At 40.0% G+C, this 21478-nt stretch overlaps 1 protein-coding gene across 8 annotated transcripts in view; it reads right to left on the minus strand.

The window, feature by feature from the left end:
* The window catches only part of SCMH1 (Scm polycomb group protein homolog 1), a 223642-nt gene that overhangs the window by 86094 nt on the left and 116070 nt on the right, over nt 1–21478 (minus strand). For all 8 annotated transcript variants that reach the window (XM_055403471.2, XM_055403469.2, XM_088835188.1 and 5 more), the window contains 2 exons: nt 16378–16466; nt 10761–11004 (listed from right to left, as the gene is read on the minus strand). In XM_055403471.2, coding sequence (XP_055259446.2) covers nt 10761–11004; nt 16378–16466 — 333 coding nt within the window. The remainder of the gene's footprint in view (nt 1–10760; nt 11005–16377; nt 16467–21478) is intronic.

Genomic DNA, 21478 nt, shown 5'->3' on the forward strand with positions numbered 1-21478 from the left:
CTCTTTGAGACCCTATGGTCTGTAGCCTGCTGCTGCTGCTGCTACTGCTGCTAAGTCACTTCAGTCGTGTCCGACTCTGTGTGACCCCAAAGATGGAAGTCCACCAGGCTCCCCTGTCCCTGGGATTCTCCAGGCAAGAACACTGGAGTGGGTTGCCATTTCCTTCTCCAATGTGTGAAAGTGAAAAGTGAAAGTGAAGTCGCTCAGTCGTGTCTGACCCCTAGCGACCCCATGGACTGCAGCCCACCAGGCTCCTCCATCCATGGGATTTTCCAGGCAAGAGTACTGGAGTGGCTTGCCATTGCCTTCTTCTAATTCATGTCCATGGAATTCTCTAGGCAAGAATACTAGAGTAGGCAGTCATTCCCTTCTTAAGGGACTCTTCCCAACCCAGGGTTCGAACTCAGGTTGCCTGCACTGTAGGCAGATTCTTCACCATCTGAGATATGAGGGAAGATGGGGATATTCTACAATTATTGTGTAGATGGATGAATAAAGGCCAGAGTTTCTAGATGCAGTTAAGGTATAACACCAAAGCTGGAATAATGACAAAGATATTGTGCGTGTGTGTGTGTGTATGTGTGGGGAGGAATCGGTATTCAATAAAGGCAAAGCTCGGAACTAGTTATGTCTGAGAGGGAAAAATAGAAAATTGCCAAATAGCCAAGCGGCAGTCCTCATTAAGGGTAGAGAAGAATTTGATTCACTTATTAATCGACAGGCTCATGCCTTTTCTGACAGGGCTACTGAACACAGCTTCTCAGGAGACAGGAAGAATATACCGGTTGCTTGAGGCTTCCTGTAGAGAGGACATTCTCCTGTTTGCTGTGGCTTAGTAGAAAAAGAATTTGGGTGGAAGGGCAGGGGGTATTCCAGGTGTAAAGGTGTGTTTTGTGATAGAGAGGTGAGTGAAAATGAGTTCAAAGATATCCCTTTCTGGAGATGAGAGCCCTTTGTCACTCTTATTTTTGGCCACAAGTTTTCAAGACTTAAAACAGAAAAATAGTTTAAATTTTAATCTGCTTTTAAAATTATAGTAACCCTCTCACTTTTGTACCTCAGTGAATAACAGCTTTAGATGATGGTGAACAGAAATGAAATCAGAAAATATAGCATGATTTATTTCACTCAATAAATATTACTGAATAACTACTATTGGCCAAGTGCTGGGGATATAAAGATGAAGTTAATAAATTGGTCCCACTTAACAAGGGACTCCAAGTAGACATGAATCCTAACCTTCTAGACAGGGTAGAAAGAATTATCTTCATACTAAAAAACTAGCATTATTTTACAGGTTGCAGGGATAACTTTGTTAAATAAATAAAATAGTTGTGATAGGTGTTGAAATAAACTTTAAGAACTTAACATTTCAGCTTCTTTATTCAAAGACTATCCCCTCGCCCCTTCTTCTCTTCTCACCACTCTCCACTGGCCTGGGAGTGTGAGTACACATTCACAAAACTATAAGCTCTAAAGGCAGGATTCCTATAAATTTATCCAATGACTAGCCCCTAGTCATGACGATATTTAAACCTGAATGAATGGCTGGCTGAAGAAAACCAGGCCATTAGTTGACCAACAGCCTCAGCTGAGATATTCTTGCCCCTACTTAGTTTTTCCCTGCACAGTTTAGGATTCCAGTTTAACCAACTCTCTCTTTCTGACCCAGAATTCCAAAGTGATTACAGTATAGTTTCCTATGTAGTTTTACAACAGAAAGAGAACATTCATCCATAAAGTATGGGACACACTTTTAAATGTTATACAGAGGAAAAAAGGAAGAGGTATTCTGAAAGTTTTGTTTTTAAGTATCAAATTCTTACTCTCCAGGTCAGAGTAATACTCCTGCACTTTAGCCACAGCACTAAATCAGATTTTGAAATGTTCTCTTTGTATGACACCACAGGTACAAAGGGTAGACCAAAAGGGTAAAGGAGGCCTGGTTGACCAACAGGTGTGCTCAAGGGCCACACTTCTATTGGACCCCCATATCTGCATCAGCATAGAGAGCAGCCAGCCAAAGCTTACACTATATGAAGCACAAGAGACTGGTGTACAGTCCAGAATAATAATATACAATAAAATATATAATAAAAATATAAACATGAAGTAGCTTGGATCTCATTATATAGGAAGCTAAGCTATAATCTGAAACTGTCTTGCCCACCTGCAATCAGAAAAAAGGAGAGGGGAGTTAATTAGATTATTAAGTGCCTAATTAACATTATAGTCACACCAAGTGGACTGAGCTCTTTATTTGGTTTTTTAATTTTAAAAAGTAAAGTTTACCTCTGTTTTCTTCTAAGTCAGATACAAAAAGAGTGATCAGCTGGAAAAAAAAAAAAAGCTTCTGCTTTTTATAACCAGTACCCTGGATTAGCTGCAAGCTTAGCATTTGCAGCCCATCTGAAGTGGCTTGGCCCAGGAGTTTAAGACCTAAAAAGGTTTACTACTCACTTTGCAAAGGAGAAACAGCATGAAGGATCCCCTTAGAGAGGCAGAGCCCTATGTGGCTGGGGTACAGAGGTAGGTAAGGGTGAGATGAGCATCTGGGATTAAGGATAAGACAGTCATAGGAGTCATCTTTTAACCACTGTCAAGGTCAGGAACCTGTACAGTACACAGGGGTAGTAGGATGCTCAAGGATCATCTAGTTCAATCTCTTGCTTTAGGAATGACTTGCTCAAAGACATAAAACAAATTTGAGTCCAGATGGGACTAGACTTTCGTTCAATTCTCTGATGTTACACTACACTGCTTATGCCAAAACCCAAGGTCTCAAATGAAGCTTTGAAGAGAGCCCAAGGGAGAATGGGAGAGTACAGGGGAAGACTGTGAAGATAATATGGCTAAAGTGATGGCCTTGATAGCTGCTGACCTTACTAAAAATCTCCATGGCTTCTCCCTCTAGACTCAGATATCAACAGAACTAAGTCACTTAATCCTCTGAACTTTGCTTTTCTTATAAATAGAATGTATCTGACTGTAACACTGAGTTCAAAGTTAGCAAAAGATACAAAGAAATAATGTGTGTAAAAGAACATTAAACGAATATTGGTATTTTTCCCACTCACTGTGGGCAAGAAACAATCGTATAGTACCTGAATTTCTTAACATTTGCACACTAATGGAACAGAAGGTAGAAAAGAAAGAGGAGATAGGGTGATTAGAAAGAGAACAGGCTTACACATAGAGAACATCTTGTTTTGTGAAATGAATTGAGTAATCACATTTTTTCCAAGTTGTATCACTTGTTTCTCAGCCAGGACACTGAATGGCCCAAGTTCTGCTATTACTAAAAGCTTCATTATAAAATCAACTGAGGGTATGAGGTGGGGGAGGAGAGAGTTGTTGAAGGAAACAATCCAGCTGCTGGGATAAGGACTGAAGGTCCTGATCTGGAAATGCCAACCGGAATAACCTCCTACCTTCTGAGCTGGTCCTTCTGGTCTTCTATTAAAAATCTAAAATCTCCAGAGACACACTGAAGAGAAGAAAATGAGTCAGCAAACAACTCTGGAATCATCAGCCATACGGTGTGCCATATTTCTTATCAGCATGATGTGCAGTCAGAAAAAAAAAAAGTGAGTCCAGAAGACTCTCCTGCTCCTCTGGCTTTTGAGAATCGCCCAATTGCTCTAGGAGACTTACCAGTCAAAATAGCAGAGTTACTCTAACCAAGTAAGTAAGGAACTCAGCCTACTAAACCTACTAACTGAATATGGCTGGGAGCACCAAGGCTTATCCCGTTTTAGTCTCAAGTAAGCAAAAATGACTCCACTATGACTTTCAAGGCACTTCTTTTCCTGCTACTTCCACAGAGATATTATCTCATAGACTCTGCAGAGGGAGGGCAATGGATGTCTCACACTGACCGCACATTTGTTTCTTGGAGCATTTAGAGGAGCAGCACTTTTCCAAGGCAGAAAGTCTGTATTCTCTCCTCCATGTTGCTCCCATCTCAAGTTCTCGCCACTCAGTGCCACCAACCCAATCCTAGCAACCTATATTCCTTGTCCACAGTCACCATGATACAACCCATTTTCTACAAATCAGCCCAAACGAGGTCTTAAATAACATCTTTATTGATGTGTACTTCACATACCATAAAATTCACCTTTTAAAGTGCATAATTCAGTGTTTTAGCAAACTCAGAGTTGTGGGAATATCATCCCTGATTTTAGAACATATTCATCATTTTCAAAAGAAATATCATACCCATTAGCAGTCACTTCCCATTTCCTCTTCTTCCAAAGCCCTTAAAACCACAATTTTGTCTCTCGGTTTTGACTATTCTGGACATTTCATATAACTGCAATTATACAATGTGTGGTCTTTAGTGATTGGCTTTTTCACTTAGCATGATGTTTTTAAGGTTAAGTGATTGGCTTTTTCACTTAGCATAACGTTAAGGTACATTTATGTTGTAGCACAAACCAGTACTTCATTCTTTTTTTATTGCCAATAAATAAATAATTTCATGTGAATATAACACATTGTATTCATCTTTTCATCAGATGGACAATTGGGCTGTTTCAATTTTTTAGCCATTATGAATAATGCTGCCATGAATTTCAAGTTACACTTTTGTGTGGACATATGATTTCTATTCTCTTGGATATATACCTACAAGTAGACTTGCTAGGTCACAGATAACTCTACGTTTAATATTTTGAGAAACTTCCAAACTGTTCTCAAAGTGGCTGCAGCAGTTTGGAATCTCACCAGAAACATATGAAAGTTCCAGTTTCTCTACATTCTCACCAACACTTATTACTGTCTGTCTTTAGATTATATCCATACCCATGGGTGTAAAGTGGTATCTCACTGTGCCTTGGATTTGCATTTCGCATCTGCGCGCTCGGAGCCAGTGTCACGGAAGAGTAGTGAAGAGATACCCCACGACCAAGGTAAGAGAAACCTAAATAAGATGGTAGGTATTGTGAGAGGGCATCAGAGGGCAGACACACTGAAATCATAATCACAGAGAACTAGTCGATCTGATCACACGGACCACAGCCTTGTCTAACTCAGTGAAACTAAGCCATGCCGTGTGGGGCCACCCAAGACGGGCAGGTCATGGTGGAGAGGTCTGACAGACTGTGGTCCACTGGAGAAGGGAATGGCAAACCACTTCAGTATACTTGCCTTGAGAACCCCATGAACAGTATGAAAAAGCAAAATGATAGGACAGTGAATGAGGAATTCCCCAGGTCAGTAGGTGCCCAGTATGCTACTGGAGATCAGTGGAGAAATAACTCCAGAAAGAACGAAGGGATGGAGCCAAAGCAAAAACAATACCCAGTTGTGGATATGACTGGTGATAGAAGCAAGGTCCAATGCTGTAAAGAACAGTATTGCATAGGAACCTAGAATGTCAGGTCCATGAATCAAGGCAAATTGGAAGTGGTCAAACAGGAGATGGCAAGAGTGAACGTCGACATTCTAGGAATCAGTGAACTAAGATGGACTGCAATGGGTGAATTTAACTCAGATGACCATGATATCTACTACTGTGGGCAGGAATCCCTTAGAAGAAATGGAGTAGCCATCATGGTCAACAAAAGAGTCCGAAATGCAGTACTTGGATGCAATCTCAAAAACGACAGAATGATCTCTTTTCGTTTCCAAGGCAAACCATTGAATATTACAGTAATCCAAGCCTACGCCCCAATCAGTAATGCTGAAGAAGCCGAAGTTGAACAGTTCTATGAAGACCTACAAGACCTTTTAGAACTAACACCCCAAAAAGATGTCCTTTTCATTATAGGGGACTGGAATGCAAAAGTAGGGAGTCAAGAAACACCTGGAGTAACAGGCACATTTGGCCTTGGAGCACGGAATGAAGCAGGGCAAAGGCTAATAGAGTTTTGCCAAGAGAACGCACTGGTCATAGCAAACACCCTCTTTGAACAACACAGGAGAAGACTCTACTAATGGACATCACAAGATGGTCAACACCGAAATCAGATTGATTATTTTCTTTGCAGCCAAAGATGGAGAAGCTCTATACAGTTAGCAAAAACAAGACCAGGAGCGGACTGTGGCTCAGGTCATGAACTCCTTATTGCCAAATTCAGACTTAAATTGAAGAAAGTAGGAAAAACCACTAGACCATTCAGATATGACCTAAATCAAATCCGTTATGATTATACAGTGGAAGTGAGAAAAAGATTTAAGGGACTAGATCTGATAGATAGAGTGCCTGATGAACTCTGGACGGAGGTTCGTGACATTGTACAGGAGACAGGGACCAAGACCATCCCCATGGAAAAGAAATGCAGAAAAGCAAAATGGCTGTCTGAGGAGCCCTTACAAATAGCTGTGAAAAGAAGAGAAGTGAAAAGCAAAGGAGAAAAGGAAAGATATAAGCATCTGAATGCAGAGTTCCAAAGAATAGCAAGGAGAGATAAGAAAGCCTTCCTCAGGGATCAAGCAAAGAAATAGAGGAAAAAAACAGAATAGGAAAAACAAGAGACCTCTTCAAGAAAATTCGAGATTCCAAGGGAACATTTCATGCAAAGATGGGCTCGATAAAGGACAGAAATGGTAGGGACCTAACAGAAGCAGAAGATATTAAGAAGAGGTGGCAAGAATACACAGAAGAACTGTACAAAAAAGATCTTCACGACCAGGATAGTCACGATAATGTGATCACTCACCTAGAGCCACACATCCTGGAATGTAAAGTCAAGAGGGCCTTAGGAAGCATCACTACGAACAAAGCTAGTGGAGGTGATGGAATTTCAGTTGAGCTATTTCAAATCCTGAAAGATGATGCTGTGAAAGTGCTGCACTCAATATGCCAGCAAATTTGGAAAACTCAGCAGTGGCCACAGGACTGGAAGAGGTCAGTCTTCATTCCAATCCCAAAGAAAGGCAACGCCAAAGAATGCTCAAACTACCGCACAACTGCACTCATCTCACATGTTAGTAAAGTCATGCTCAAAATTCTCCAAGCCAGGCTTCACCAATACATGAACCGTGAACTTCCAGGTGTTCAAGCAGGTTTTAGAAAAGGCAGAGGCACCAGAGATCAATTTGCCAACATCCTCAGGATCATGGAAAAAGCAAGAGAGTTCCAGAAAAACATCTATTTCTGCTTCATTGACTATACCAAAGCCTTTGACTGTGTGGATCACAATAAACTGTGGAAAATACTGAAAGAGATGGGAATACCAGACCACCTGACCTGCCTCTTGAGAAACCTGTATGCAAGTCAGGAAGCTACAGTTAGAACTGCACATGGAACAACAGACTGGTTCCAAATAGGAAAAGGAATGCGTCAAGGCTGTATATTGTCACCCTGCTTATTTAACTTATATGCAGAGTACATCATAAGAAATACTAGGCTGGAAGAAGCACAAGCTAGAATCAGGATTGCTGGGAGAAATATCAATAACCTCATATATGCAGATGACACCACCCTTATGGCAGAAAGTGAAGAGGATCTAAAAAGCCTCTTGATGAAAGTGAAAGAGGAGAGTGAAAAAGTTGGCTTGAAGCTCAACATTCAGAAAACAAAGATCATGGCATCTGGTCCCATCACTTCATGGGAAATAGATGGGGAAGCCGTGGAAACAGTGTCAGAGTTTATTTTTGGGGGCTCCAAAATCACTGTGGATGCTGTTTGCAGCCATGAAATTAAAAGACGCTTACTCCTTGGAAGGAAAATGATGACCAACCTAGATAGCATATTAAAAAGCAGAGACATACTTTGCCAACTGAGGTCCGTCTATTCAAGGGTACGGTTTTTCCAGTGGTCATGTATGGATGTGAGAGTTGGACTGTGAAGAAAGCTGATCGCCGAAGAATTGATGCTTTTGAACTGTGGTGTTGGAGAAGAAGACTCTTGAGAGTCCCTTGGACTGCAAGGAGATCCCACCAGTCCATTCTAAAGGAGATCAATCCTGGGTGTTCATTGGAAGGACTGATGCTAAATGTGAAGCTCCAATACTTTGGCCACCTCATGCGACGAGTTGACTCACTGGAAAAGACTCTGATGCTGGGAGGGATTGGGGGCAAGAGGAGAAGGGGACGACAGAGAATGAGATGGCTGGATGGCATCACCGACTCGATGGAGGTGAATTTGAGTGAACTCCGGGAGTTGGTGATGGACAGGGAGGCCTGGTGTGCTGTGATTCATGGGGTCGCAAAGAGTCGGACATGACTGAGTGACTGAACTGAAATGACTACTGATGTTGAGCATCTTTTCAAGTGCTTGCTGACCTTTTGTATATTTCCTTAGGAGAAATGTTTAAGTCCTATGTCCATCTTCTCAACTGGGTTATTTATCTTTTTTATTGTTGAGTCATACATGCTCTTTTGTATTCTTGAACACAAGAATACAAGTGCAAATGATTTTTTTTAAGTAAATCAGATTTTGGTACTCCTTCTGATGATTGCCCATTATGTTTAGAATAAAATCCAAATTATCACTCTGGCCTATAAGGTCCTACATGATTGTGCCACTTTCCCCCTCCCACTTTACACTGTAGTTAGAGCAGTATTCTTTCTGCCCTTGAAACATAATAAACTCATGTCTCAATGCCATTGTAAGTATGTCACATCTGCCTGCTTGGAATTCTCTTTCCTTGCATGGCTTCTTTTTGTCATCGAATCCAAATATCAATCATCTTTTTGGACAATTTTTCCTAAAAAGAAGTTGTATCCAAAAAGCTCCCCCTCCACAAAAAGGAACAGTGAACTTTTGGGCATGATGGATATGTTCATTATCTTGATTAAGGTAATGGTTTCACGGATACGTATATATGTCACAACTTTTCAAACTGTATACTTTAAATATGTGCAACTTATTTTACTTCAATTATATTCAATAAAGCTTTTAAATGAATCCCTTCACAGTCACTATCTTATTATACTTTATTTTCTTGGGAAAAATTGTCTATCTGAAATCATCTTGTTTATTTCTTGATTTAAATGTATATTGACTATCTCATCCCTCTAAAATGAAAGTGTCATGAGGACACTTGGTGAATGCTTTTCATCTTTGCAGCTACTGTATCCTCAATTTGGTTCACAATTAGGTACTACATAAATATTTGGCTAATTGAATGAATGAATCTGATAAAGGTTTAGAAATGAAACCCACAGACAACAGGAAGGGTGACTTTCTATTCTCTCAGACTTAAGAGTACTTTTAGGAATGAGATTCTTACTATTTATTTTCTTTATTAAAAGCTACCTCAAACTTTTATCCTGGATGCATTCCAACATCATGACCATCAGAAATATCATTGACTGTTAACTAATCTGTGGTACTATTCTAGTACTTTATGTATATTCTCCCATTAGTAGCAGTTATTTTAATAATAAGAGTATTATAATAATATAGCATATTACATAGTAATTATAATAAATACTAATAATTATGCTAATATAGAGTAACAGCAGGAGTAATACAATAAAAATATCCGTTTAGCATTTGGTATTTGCCAGACATTACGTAAGCATTTTGCCCACGTAATCTCATTTATAAAGTAGGTATTCTTTTACAGATGAGGAATTTTGAGGTTTAGAGAGGTCAACTAACTGACCAAAAAGCCACACAGCTGGGAAAAGGCAGAGATGGACTTCAAATCTAAGTCTATCTTACATCTAACCCCATGGTTTTTCCATTAAACTACTGAAATCCAAATAAGACGGTAGGTATTGGGAGGGGGCATCAGAGGGCAGACACACTGAAATCATAATCACAAGAAACTAGCTGATCTGATCACATGGACCACAGCCGAACGTGGTCCACTGGAGAAGGGAATGGCAAACCACTTCAGTATACTTGCCTTGAGAACCCCATGAACAGTATCAAAGGGCAAAATGATAGGATACTGAATGAGGAATTCCCCAGGTCGGTAGGTGCCCAGTATGCTACTGGAGATCAGTGGAGAAGTAACTCTAGAAGGAATAAAGGGATGGAGCAAAAGCAAAACCAATACCCAGTTGTGGATGTGACCGATGATAGAAGCAAGGTCCGGTGCTGTAAAGAGCAGTATTGCATAGGAACCTGGAATGTTAGGTCCATGAATCAAGGCAAATTGGAAGTGGTCAAACAGGAGATGGCAAGAGTGAACGTCGACATTCTAGGAATCAGTGAATTAAAATGGACTGGAATGGGTGAGACGAGTTGACTCACTGGAAAAGACTCTGATGCTGGGAAAGGTTGGGGGCGGGAGGAGAAGGGGACGACCAAGAATGAGATGGCTGGATGGTATCACCGACTCTGTGGACATGAGTTTGAGTGAACTCAGGGAGTTGGTGATGGATAGGGAGGCCTGGTGTGCTGTGATTTATGGGGTCGCGGAGAGTCGGACACGACTGAGCGACTGAACTGAACTGAACTGAACTGAACAGTGCTGGTTAAGTATTTTTATGTAATACAATGTTACTCCAGCTCAATTACAAAGTTGGGATGTGCACCTCAAGAATGATACTATTCAAAATCTGGAACAGTCCAGGAATAAGAATAAGGGAGATGAGAAGCTAGTTGCCTGAGAATAAACCAAGCTATCTGAGCAAGAAAATTTTACTTTATGCCAAACTCCATGTCTATCCTCAAGTGCTGTTTAAATTCTTTCTGTTTCTGACTACTCTTGACTAGATGTTGGTTTTTTACCCTTGTTGCTGGCCCCTGATCCTCCTTTGCCTGTGAGTGAGGTTTACTGGTGAAGGTATGCTGACCATGAGAGATATATGTAGGCTCCCTTAGCAACTTGGGTTCTGACTTTACAAGCCTTTACCTTTAGTGCCAGGTGGCTGCAGGTTGTCTCCAGTCAAGGAACACCAGCCCACAGGGAAGATGTCACGGGAGTCGAAGCGGCACCAGTAGTCAAAGGCCCCTCGCCACCCATCGAAAGTGACAAGCACCTCTGAGCCCCGCACTTCCCCAATAGTGGCTGGGCAAATGAAATGAGGGTTCTTCCTGTCCACAGCTTCTAGCTTCATTCCCATTTTGAAGAAGTTGTGAGAAGGTGACGGTGGTTCCTAGATCAAAGACAAGAGATATATAGACCTAGACACAATGAGAGAGGCTATGTATGCCAAGAAACTGGTACTTCATTTGGATGATTAGAAAGTGCTATATAAGATTTACAATGGAACTTTAGACTTTCCTTTAAATGATTTTCAAAGTATACCAAAGAATTACTTTGTTAATTCTAATATTTTGACATCTTTGCTTCAGGTCTTTTTTTTTCTTCAAGAAATAAAAGGTAACAGATAAGGCTGAATCCTCCTTTGTGCCCTTTCCCATGCATATTTTTATACTTTACTATGTGTGTGTGTATATATATATATAATTTGCATACTTTAAAATTTTATATAAACAGTATTATAGTGAACATGTCACTCTACAACTTGCTTTTTTTGTTCAACACTAAGCTTCTGAAATGTATTCATGTTGTAAATTTAGCTCTAGTTTAACTGCTAATAGTACTCCATTATATCTTAATTTATTTCCTCTCTTTTGACAGACATGTAATGTTGCTTTGAATTGTTTACTATTTCAAAAGCTTTCACAGCCATTGTTACAGTTGTTTCTTTTTTCATATGTGGGAGGATTTTTTTCAGTATGTATACCTGAGAGTAGAATTGCTGGGTTATAGGATAGATATACGGGCTTCCCTGATGGCTTAGATGGTAGAAAATCTGCCTATGATGCAGGAGACCCGCGGTCAATCCTTGGGTTGGGAAGATCCCCTGGAGAAGGGAATGGCTACCTACTCTAGTATTCCTGCCTGGAGAATTTACCTTCCACTTCATTAAACATTGTTAAACTGCCCTCCAAAGCAGCTGTAACACTATGAACTCTCTCCAGTCGTGCAGCTAGTTCTTGGGCGCTGATTTGCAATGCAGTTGCATAGTTTCCAAAAACTGTTGTATACGCTGTTTCCCTTTGTCTTACTGTCTGATCCTGTACCAGTAACATAGTTTTATTAAATCGGTATCTGGAAGAAAAAGTCCCCCTACTTTGTCATTGCTCACTATTGTTTTGGCTATTCTTTTTCCTCGATCTTTCATATGAATTTCAGGATCAGTTCTTCAAGTTCCACATGAAAATCCTATTTGTATTTTGACTGGAATCCCAGTGAATTTATAATTTGGGGAAAAATAACTTTTGTATGTATGATATTGAGCCTTTCCTTCCATGAACATAGCATTTTCCATATGTTAAGTATTCTTTAATGGAGATTTCATCTTCAGTATAAATTTAAAAATTCCTTATAAATATCTTATATTTTACTAACATTTTTCGAGCCATACTGTAACCTATTGCTATCTTAAAGAGTATCTTCAAAAATTTCATTTTCAAATCACTTGTTAAATAGGAATGACTTTATTTTTTAAAACTGATTTAAAATTGATGAAGAATTGATGTTTTTGAACTTTAGTGTTGGAGAAGACTCTTGAAGAGTCCCTTGGACAGCAAGGAGATACAACCAGTCCATCCTCAAGGAAATCAGTCCTGAATATTCACTGGAAGGACTGATGCTGAAGCTGAAACTCCAATATTTTGGCCACCTGATGCGAAGAACTGACTCATCTGAAAAGACCCTGATGCTGGGAAAAATTGAAGGCAGGAGGAGAAGGGGATGACAGAGGATGAGATGGTTGGATGGCATCACCGACTCAACGGACATGAGTTTGAGTGAACTCCGAGAGTAGGTGATGGACAGGGAGGCCTGGTGTGCTGCAGTCCATGGGGTCGCAAACAGTCAGACACGACTGAGCAACTGAACTGAACTGAACTGATTTATAACTGATTCAGTTCAGTTCAGTCACTCAGTTGTGTCCGACTCTTTGCGACCCCATGAATTGCAGCACGCCAGGCCTCCCTGTCCATCACCAACTCCCGGAGTTCACTCAAACTCATCTCCGTTGAGTCGGTGATGCCATCCAGCCATCTCATTCCCTGTCGTCCCCTTCTCCTCCTGCCCCCAATAGCTTATGCTGATTGATACTTTTTTGTGTTGTCTATTTATCAATTATTGAGAGATGTATATTAAAATATCCTCTAACGATTGTGGATTTTCTAATTTTCCATGTAATTCTGTCAAATTTTGCTTTATCTATTTTAAGAGGCTATGTTTTTTAGGAGCATGTATAACTTTTATCTTCTTAGTGACCTATTTTTTTTTTTTATCATTAGATAGTAACTTCTTTAATGCTTTTTAACACCAAAGTCTTCTTTGTCTAATTTCAGTACAGTTAACACCAGTTTTATTTTGATAAAGCTTTGCCTGGTATATGTTTTATATTCTTTTAACACCTTTGTGTCATATTTCAGCAATGTTTCTTGTAAGCAGCATGCAGCTAAATTTAAAAACAATCTGATCTGTGTCTGACTAAATTGATGAGTTTAATTTCTCATAACTGATGTGTTTAAAGTTATTACAATTATAATTTCTAAATATCATTTCTATTTAACTTGATTTTTCAAGTTGTACCTTTAACTTCTTTTTTCTCCTTAACAATCAACTGAATTTTCTTCCCTTTTCCCCTTTCCATTGATTCAGATGTTAATCATTCTATATTTAATCTTTTGGTGGATCCCCTTCAGATCATAACTGTACAGCTGACATAATTAAGTCTAAAATTCATCCTTAATTAAACAATACTAGGACCTCTGAATATTTAAATTACTCCTGAGTTAACAGGTGTTGGATAATTTAGTTCCACACTGTTATACTGCCAACTGATCACTTTTGCTACTATAACTGGTTTATACAGTTATAGGCGATGATTGTTTAGTTATACTCACATGCTAACCTATCTTTCCCTAGCACTACGTTTTACACTCATTCTTACTTTCCAGGTTCAGTTATCTTCTTCTTGAAACATACTCTTCAACTGTTCTTTCAGTGAATATATTTATATTAGTTTGCTGAAAATGTCTTGATTTTACATTCATTCTGAAATAACAGTAGAATTAGATATAAAATTCTAGGTGGACAACTATTTTTTTCTTAATTCTTTGAAGGTATTATTCTATTACCTTTTGCCTTGTACTACTTCTGTCAAGAAATGTGTTGTAGACTAACTGCAATGCCTTTGAAGGTTCAGTCTACATCGTGAAACTTGCAGATATGGAGAGCTTGCTGTACTACATCATTTTATATAAGGGAGTTGAGTGTGTGTGGATCTTTGTATTCAGGGGTTCCTGTAACCAGTCCCCCACAGATACTGAGGATGACTGTATTCTGTGTGATTATTTGCTCAGATCTTTTGACTTCAGTTATTCCACAATGTTTTAAAGTATACATTTGCCTTTATCACACATTCTGGAAAATTCTGTCATTATCTTTTCAAATATTGACTCTTTTTTATTCTTTCTGGAATTCATGTTCAAAATATATATCAGACCTTCTGATATCATTATCTTTTCTCTTTAATATTTTCCATCTCTTCATCTCTCTGTATTGCACTCTGGAGAAATTCCTCACATGTGTCTTAAAATTAATTCTTATCTAGGTCTAAGTTGCCTAAACACCTATCTAAGATTTTCATTTTATTTTTAATTTTTAAAAGATTTTTAAATTTAATGGTTTCATTTTAGATATTCAATTTGCTTTTTTTAACTTTGTCTTTAAAAAATAGAGGCTTGTACTTTTCTCATTTCAAAATTCCTTTTCATTCTTTAATCATTTTCAAATACTTTATTTAAAATTTCTGTCTGATATTTCTATTATCTGAAACTCCTTGAGGTTATAGTCTTACTGTTTGTTGTGTCTACTGATGTTTCATCATGAAGGATTTGTTTTGAGAGTTTTGAGGGCTCTGTGATTATGAACTGAACTGAACTGATTTTCAGTGGTACTTCACTTTTGGGGCTTCTATGACATCTGGGTTGAAAACAACCAAACCCTCTAGAGAGGTTTTGGGTTTCCTTCTCCCAGGCACTCAGAAATATCCCCCTACAATTTTGGAGTTCTGAGACAACACAGGAACTATATCTGAACCTTGGACTTCCATGGGGGAAAGCTTTTATCAGAAGAATGACTCAGTTCCCCTATCCACGGCCCAGGCAGAGACTCTTCCTCGTCTTTTCACTAAGGAGTAAACATTTGAGGGAACCATTTGTTTCTTCATGTGGCTGTCCCAGGTCCATTTTCTGCCTTGCATGGGCCCAAGACTTCAACTTCCATCTAACTCTAGTTGTTAAAAGACAAGGTCCTTAAAAAGTAAGACTGGTAAAGTCCCTTAAGCCATCAGTAGGTTCAGTACAACTAACACTCTGGTTTTCGTTCTTCATATTTGGCCTTGGAGAATTCTCTTAGTTCCTAGTAAGATCAGTAAAGCATTTAAAAGAATACTTGTTGGCCCCTACCTCCCACCATTTTGAGGTACTCTCCAGTGAAAGGATTTCAAATTGCCCAGTATACTGTATTCTGGGAACCACAGTGCTCTCAGGTTTTAGACTTAAATGGCATCATCTTACGCTAAATCACTTCAGTCATGTCTGACTCTTTGCAACCCCAAGGACTGTAGCCTGTCAGGCTTCTCTGTCCACGGGATTCTCCAGGGAAGAATACTGGAATGGGTTGCCATTTCTTTCTCCAGGGGATCTTCCCAACCTAGGGATCGAATCCAGATCTCTTACATCTCCTGTACTGGCAGGTGGGTTCTTTACCACTGGTGCCACCTGAGAAGCCCAAATGATAGCACAAGTAATGCTAATTCAGTCTCCTTTATAGTAACTCCAACCTCATGAAAGATCAACTGAGAGGAGACTGACTGCCTTTTCCCTTGAAAAACCAGGAAAAACAAATATGTGTTTTTAATTCCCGTTCTATCACTTACTAGTCAGTCATGTGATCTTGGGCAAGCTCCTTATTTGGGTGTTTTGTTTCCTTAACTACTAAACCAAAATAATAATTCTTGCTTCATAAAGTTAACTGTGGGTATTTAATGAGATAGTGTATATAAACCCCAAACATACTGCAGGCACTTAAAAAATAGTCTCCTTCCTTTCTCTCTGTTTAGAAGATGGACCTTATGGAATTCGATAAGAATAGCCTTTAGATTTATATTACATTTTATATGTTTTACTAACAAAAAAACTTCTTAATAACCCTGTGAGGTAGACAGAAATCCACATTACAGATGAGGTCAAAACTTATTATCAGAAGAGAAATAAGAAATCCCCAAACCCAGAAATCCTACCTTACAATCTAGTATTTCTCTGGGGATAATTGCTGCTTCATAAGGTACTTTAAAAATCCTTCTGCTGAACTAGTTTCTGAAAAGGCATCCTCAGGCCATAAATATAATACAGACATCAGAGGTTCGGTAATTGAAAGGATGTACACATTTGACCTTAAGTAATTTGGAGCTGGTGATAGCTGAGGAACACCGTACCTTGTGGAAAATCCTGATGGGAGCCATCTCTGCTCCATTTAGCGTCTTCAAAAGGAACATGGGCCAAGAGGAAGCATTCAGCCGAAATCCTGCAGCAAACATAATGGGCAACAGATAAAAAACACTTCTCAAAGGGAATTGCGATACCAAGTTTTACCTTGGAAATCCAGCTACTCCTGCCACAACCTATGCTGTGGTAGTTACACAGACTGTCAGGAAAGGACTTAAAGGTTAAGCAGAGAAAATGCCTCATTAGACAGATGAGAAAATGAGGCACGTAAGAGGGAATGTAACTTGCTCAAGGTAATGTTGCAAAGGTAGTAGTGGAGTAAAGTCCCCAACCAAGTTCCCTGACACCAAGACAAGTATTACAGAACGTATATCGTAATGCCTGAAAAGTTTCCTTGAAAAATCCAAAATAGATTTGTGATAGGAGTAACAAATACTTAGAAATGATCTAGACAGTACAGTGTGAAAGGGGATATAATAATCTCTTAAGAAGAAACCAAATATGTCTGATAAATCCAATATACAAGTAAAACTTTTTGGTTTATCTCAATATAAATATGCTTTCACTCTCTCACTTTCTCTTTTCCCCTGTCTCACACATATACAGAATACAAAAAAACTTTTGGATATTCATTTTTACTTAAAGAAGGATCAGGCTTCACGATGAAGATGAAAGGGGTCATCTTATTCAAAAACATTCATTTTCCAAAAGAGTCAAAGGAAACCTAGGGAGGTTAATTGTCCATTGTCATTCCTCAATGACAAGTCATTGGAAAAGATCCTGATGCTGGGAAAAACTGAAGGCAAAAGGAGAAAGGGGAAGCAGAGGACAACATGGTTAGATAGCATCACTGACTAAATGCACATGAATTTTAGCAAACTCTGGGTGACAATGGAGAACAGAGGAGCCTGGTGTGCTACAGTCCACGGGGTTGCAAAGAGTTGGACATGACTTAGTGACTGAGTAACGACAAGTCAAGAATATACTATCTAATTAATAAATTGTAAAAATAAGATCATTATCATATTTTCCAATTAGAGCTCCAAGTGCTCTCTGCAATTTGGCTTCAACCTTCTACTTGAGATACCAAAATCTAGTACCTTTTGATAGTCTCCCAGTTGACATCAGCTCTCCTGTTCCTGACAAAGGACAGACAGGCTGAACCACAGCTGCACAGCTGGAAACAGCAACAACAATATCTGATTACTGTGTACTTCACTGTGAGCCAGATACTATGCCAGGCACTTTCTGCTGCTGCTGCTAAGTCGCTTCAGTCGTATCCAACTCCGTGCGACCCCATAGACGGCAGCCGACCAGGCTCCGCCATCCCTGGGATTCTCCAGGCAAGAACACTGGAGTGGGTTGCCATCTCCTTCTCCAATAAGTGAAAAGTGAAAGTGAAGTTGCTCAGTCGTGTCCGACTAGTAGCAACCCCATGGACTGCAGCCCACCAGGCTCCTCTGTCCATGCGATTTTCCAGGCAAGAGTACTGGAGTGGCTTGCCATTGCCTTCTCCGACTTTCTACTGGTTATCTAATTTAATCCTCAAGACAACCTAGTGAGGTAGAAATTATCTTCATTTTATAGATGAGAAAAGAGGTATAAAGTAAACTGCTTAAGATTTCAAAGTGAACAAATGACAAAGAAAGAACTGAAACCCAGGCAATCTGACTGTTGAGCCCATGCTCTTATCTACTATGCTTAATTATCATTATGCTTGGCAAATGAAAAAGGAAGAAGCAGCTTTTGGGATTAAGTATTAATTAAGAGCTATAATTAAATTAAACGGGGGGTGTGAGAAGAGAGAAAAATATGTAAATAAGAAAAGAGGTACTACCCCACATGATTTAAATGCTTAGTTTCAAAGCTGGCTAGGCTAAATGGGGTTTCCCAAGGTCAGGAGACTTCCTGGGATAGCTCACTCTTATCAACAGTGGAGATAGCAATTTGTACATTCCTATGAAACTGCTACCACTTCCTTTTTTGCCTGCCTAGCCTTTTTCCCTTTTGCAACCTGCCCCCCACCCCACCCTGCTCCAAACCCTGATTTCAGGTGACTTGGTGGGGATGTCTACAGTGGGCTCTACCTACCTACCTGGCTACTGAATGCAAGATAATGCCATTTAAGAGCATCACATTCCCTTTAGACCAAAAGTATGTTATGTATGTCCCAAACTGGCTCAACTGTTTTCTGAGCGTGTTGGACAGCTTTTCTTTCTCCGAGATCATATTTGAAAGGGTGTTTGTAGATTTGGCACTGCTAACAGAGACATTACTTTGCCAACCAAGGTCCGTCTACTCAAGGCAATGGTTTTTCCCGTGGTCATGTATGGATGTGAGAGTTGGACTGTGCAGAAAGCTGATCGCCGAAGAATCGATGCTTTTGAACTGTGGTGTTGGAGAAGACTCTTGAGAGTCCCTTATACTGCAAGGAGATCCAACCAGTCCATTCTAAAGGAGATCAATCCTGGATGTTCATTGGAGGGACTGATGCTAAAGCTGAAACTGCAATACTTTGGCCACCTCATGCGACGAGTTGACTCACTGGAAAAGACTCTGATGCTGGGAAAGGTTGGGGGCGGGAGGAGAAGGGGACGACGGAGAGTGAGATGGCTGGATGGCATCACCGACTCTGTGGACATGAGTTTGAGTGTACTCCGGGAGTTGGTGATGGACAGGGAGGCCTGGCGTGCTGTGATTCATGGGGTCGCGGAGAGTCGGACACGACTGAGCGACTGAACTGAACTGAACTGAACTGAACTAGAGAACATAACTGAGAATAAAGCCAACGCAGAGGAGAAGATGGACAGACATGAGAGTATTTAAAACAACTCTCCTTAGGTCAGGAAAGGGCTGAAGCAAGCCAAACCTAGAGCAGATCTGCCATGAATGGTTCACTACACCTAAGGATAAGGCACAGCAAGGCACAGCTGTTCTAGAGAAATGTTCCCTGCACCTTTGTAAAACGGAGGAATAGGGAGGAGTGACTACACAATTAGAAAATTCAGATTCATGCCCTCAGTTCCCAACGACTAGAGAGCCTCATCATGTAATTCCCAATTCAATTTTTTAGAAGTGGGTTACTGACAGGCTTCTATCTCACCTGGTACTTGAGCTAAGAAAAAAATATCCTCTCACTCTGGAAACCCTTATTATAATAATAGCTACTATGTACTGAATGCTTATCATGTACTACTTTACAGGTACCTTCTCTCAGGATATTTCAAATAATACCATGAGAAGTATACTATCATTATCCCTAGTTTGCAAATGATGAAAGAGAAACTCAAGAGAAGTAGCTGGTCCAAGGTAGTAAGTGGTGGAAACAGATTCTACCACCTAATGGTCTTACTCCAAACCTTATGTTATTAACTATGTTTCCCTACCTCCTAGCAAGCTTCTTCAAGAGTAGAAGGGCAAAGCAGAAATGCTGCCAACCCAATTACTGAGTACTTTATCCCCCAAACCCCAAGGTGATGTGGGACCCTTCCAAATTCAGACGTATTCATAATCTGGTCTTGGGGAGTCATAGATGGAATTTAAACATTGAAAGGTTCTTCAGAGACCAGATAGTATGAAGGTTTTATATTGCAGACGACAAAACTGCAGTCCAGAGAAGCTAAGAAACTTATTCATGATCACGTAAGTTGTTCCTGCAGTTAGGCTGGAGCCCGAGGACTTTTCATACAGTTCTCTTTCACTATACCATGCTGCTTCCCACAGAAAACATTATGCTCATATTATGTGCTAGCCTCCAAGTGCTAAGTACTTTTAAATGGGCTATCTCATTTAATCACTTCTAAAGCTCTGTGAATTTGGTATGAGAAAAGCAACACTGGTTCTGGATCCATGCTGCCTAGATTCAAATTTAGCTCTGCTATTTAGCTGGTGTGTGACATCTGGGAAATAATAAGGCCCCTTTCTGGCTTTAGTTTCCTCAACAAAAAAGTGGGATAAGACTAGTAACTACTTCAATGGGTTGTTTTAAGGATTAAAATAAGTTAATATAAATACATGTGAAGCACTTAAAAAGATACCTGGTATATAATAAGTATTAAATAAATGCTGGCTTTTGACTATTATAGATAAAAGACTGAGCTAGTCAATAGCAGAGCAGGATTTAAACTGGACTCTTCTGTCTCCAGAGCCTTCATTATTAATCAGCACATTAATGTCTTCAAGCATTTAATCACTCAGTTCTACCATGCTATCACTCTTGGTAAAGGAGTTGGAGTTGTACATTTGTGCAAGAAGGAAAAGAAAAAAAAACAATAATTTGAGGGTCTCCTCAAATTAAACATTGGCGTGCAAGGAAAAGGCCAGGTGGGTAAGAAATCTTAACCTCTACAGTGGCAGTACCTCCGTATTTGGCCACTGGTTCGCTCTTCTTTGGTCTGTACTCCTTTCCCATCAACAATGACTGCCAATTGATGTCTCCAACCCAAACCTCTGTTCTGAGTTTCGTGCTCATATTTTCAACCGCCTTATTCTATAATTCTGCTTGGATGCCAAGAAATCTCAAAATGAGTGAGTCTAAACAAAACTCTTGATTTTACAACCCCCTTTCCTCTAGTCACCTCATCTTGGTTAACAACACCAATTATTTAAACCCAGGTTCTGAGACCAATCTTCTGGGGCTTCCCTGGTGGCTCAGAAGGTAAAGCGTCTTCTGCCTGCAATGCAGAAGACCTGGGTTTGATCCCTGGTCAGGAAGATCCCCTGGAGAAACAAATGGCAACCACTCCAGTACTCTTGCCTGGAAAATTCCATGGATGGAGGAGACTGGTAGGCTACAGTTCATGGGGTCGCAAAGAGTCGGATACGACTGAACGACTTCACTTTCACTTTTCTGAGAACAAAAAGCCTGAAGTTGTTCTTGGTTCTTCCATTTCTGCTGCTGCTGCTAAGTCACTTCAGTCGTGTCCGACTCTGTGTGACCCCATAGATGAAAGCCCACCAGGCTCCCCCATCCCTGGGATTTTCCAGGCAAGAACACTGGAGTGGGTTGCCATTTCCTTCTCCAATGTGTGAAAGTGAAAAGTGAAAGTGAACTCGCTCAGTCGTGTCCGACCCTTAAAGCTCCATAAAAGT

Source organism: Moschus berezovskii, chromosome 4 (genome assembly GCF_049115385.1).
Source record: "Moschus berezovskii isolate FMDL1 chromosome 4, NW_MosBer_1.0, whole genome shotgun sequence".
Lineage (NCBI taxonomy): Eukaryota > Metazoa > Chordata > Mammalia > Artiodactyla > Moschidae > Moschus > Moschus berezovskii.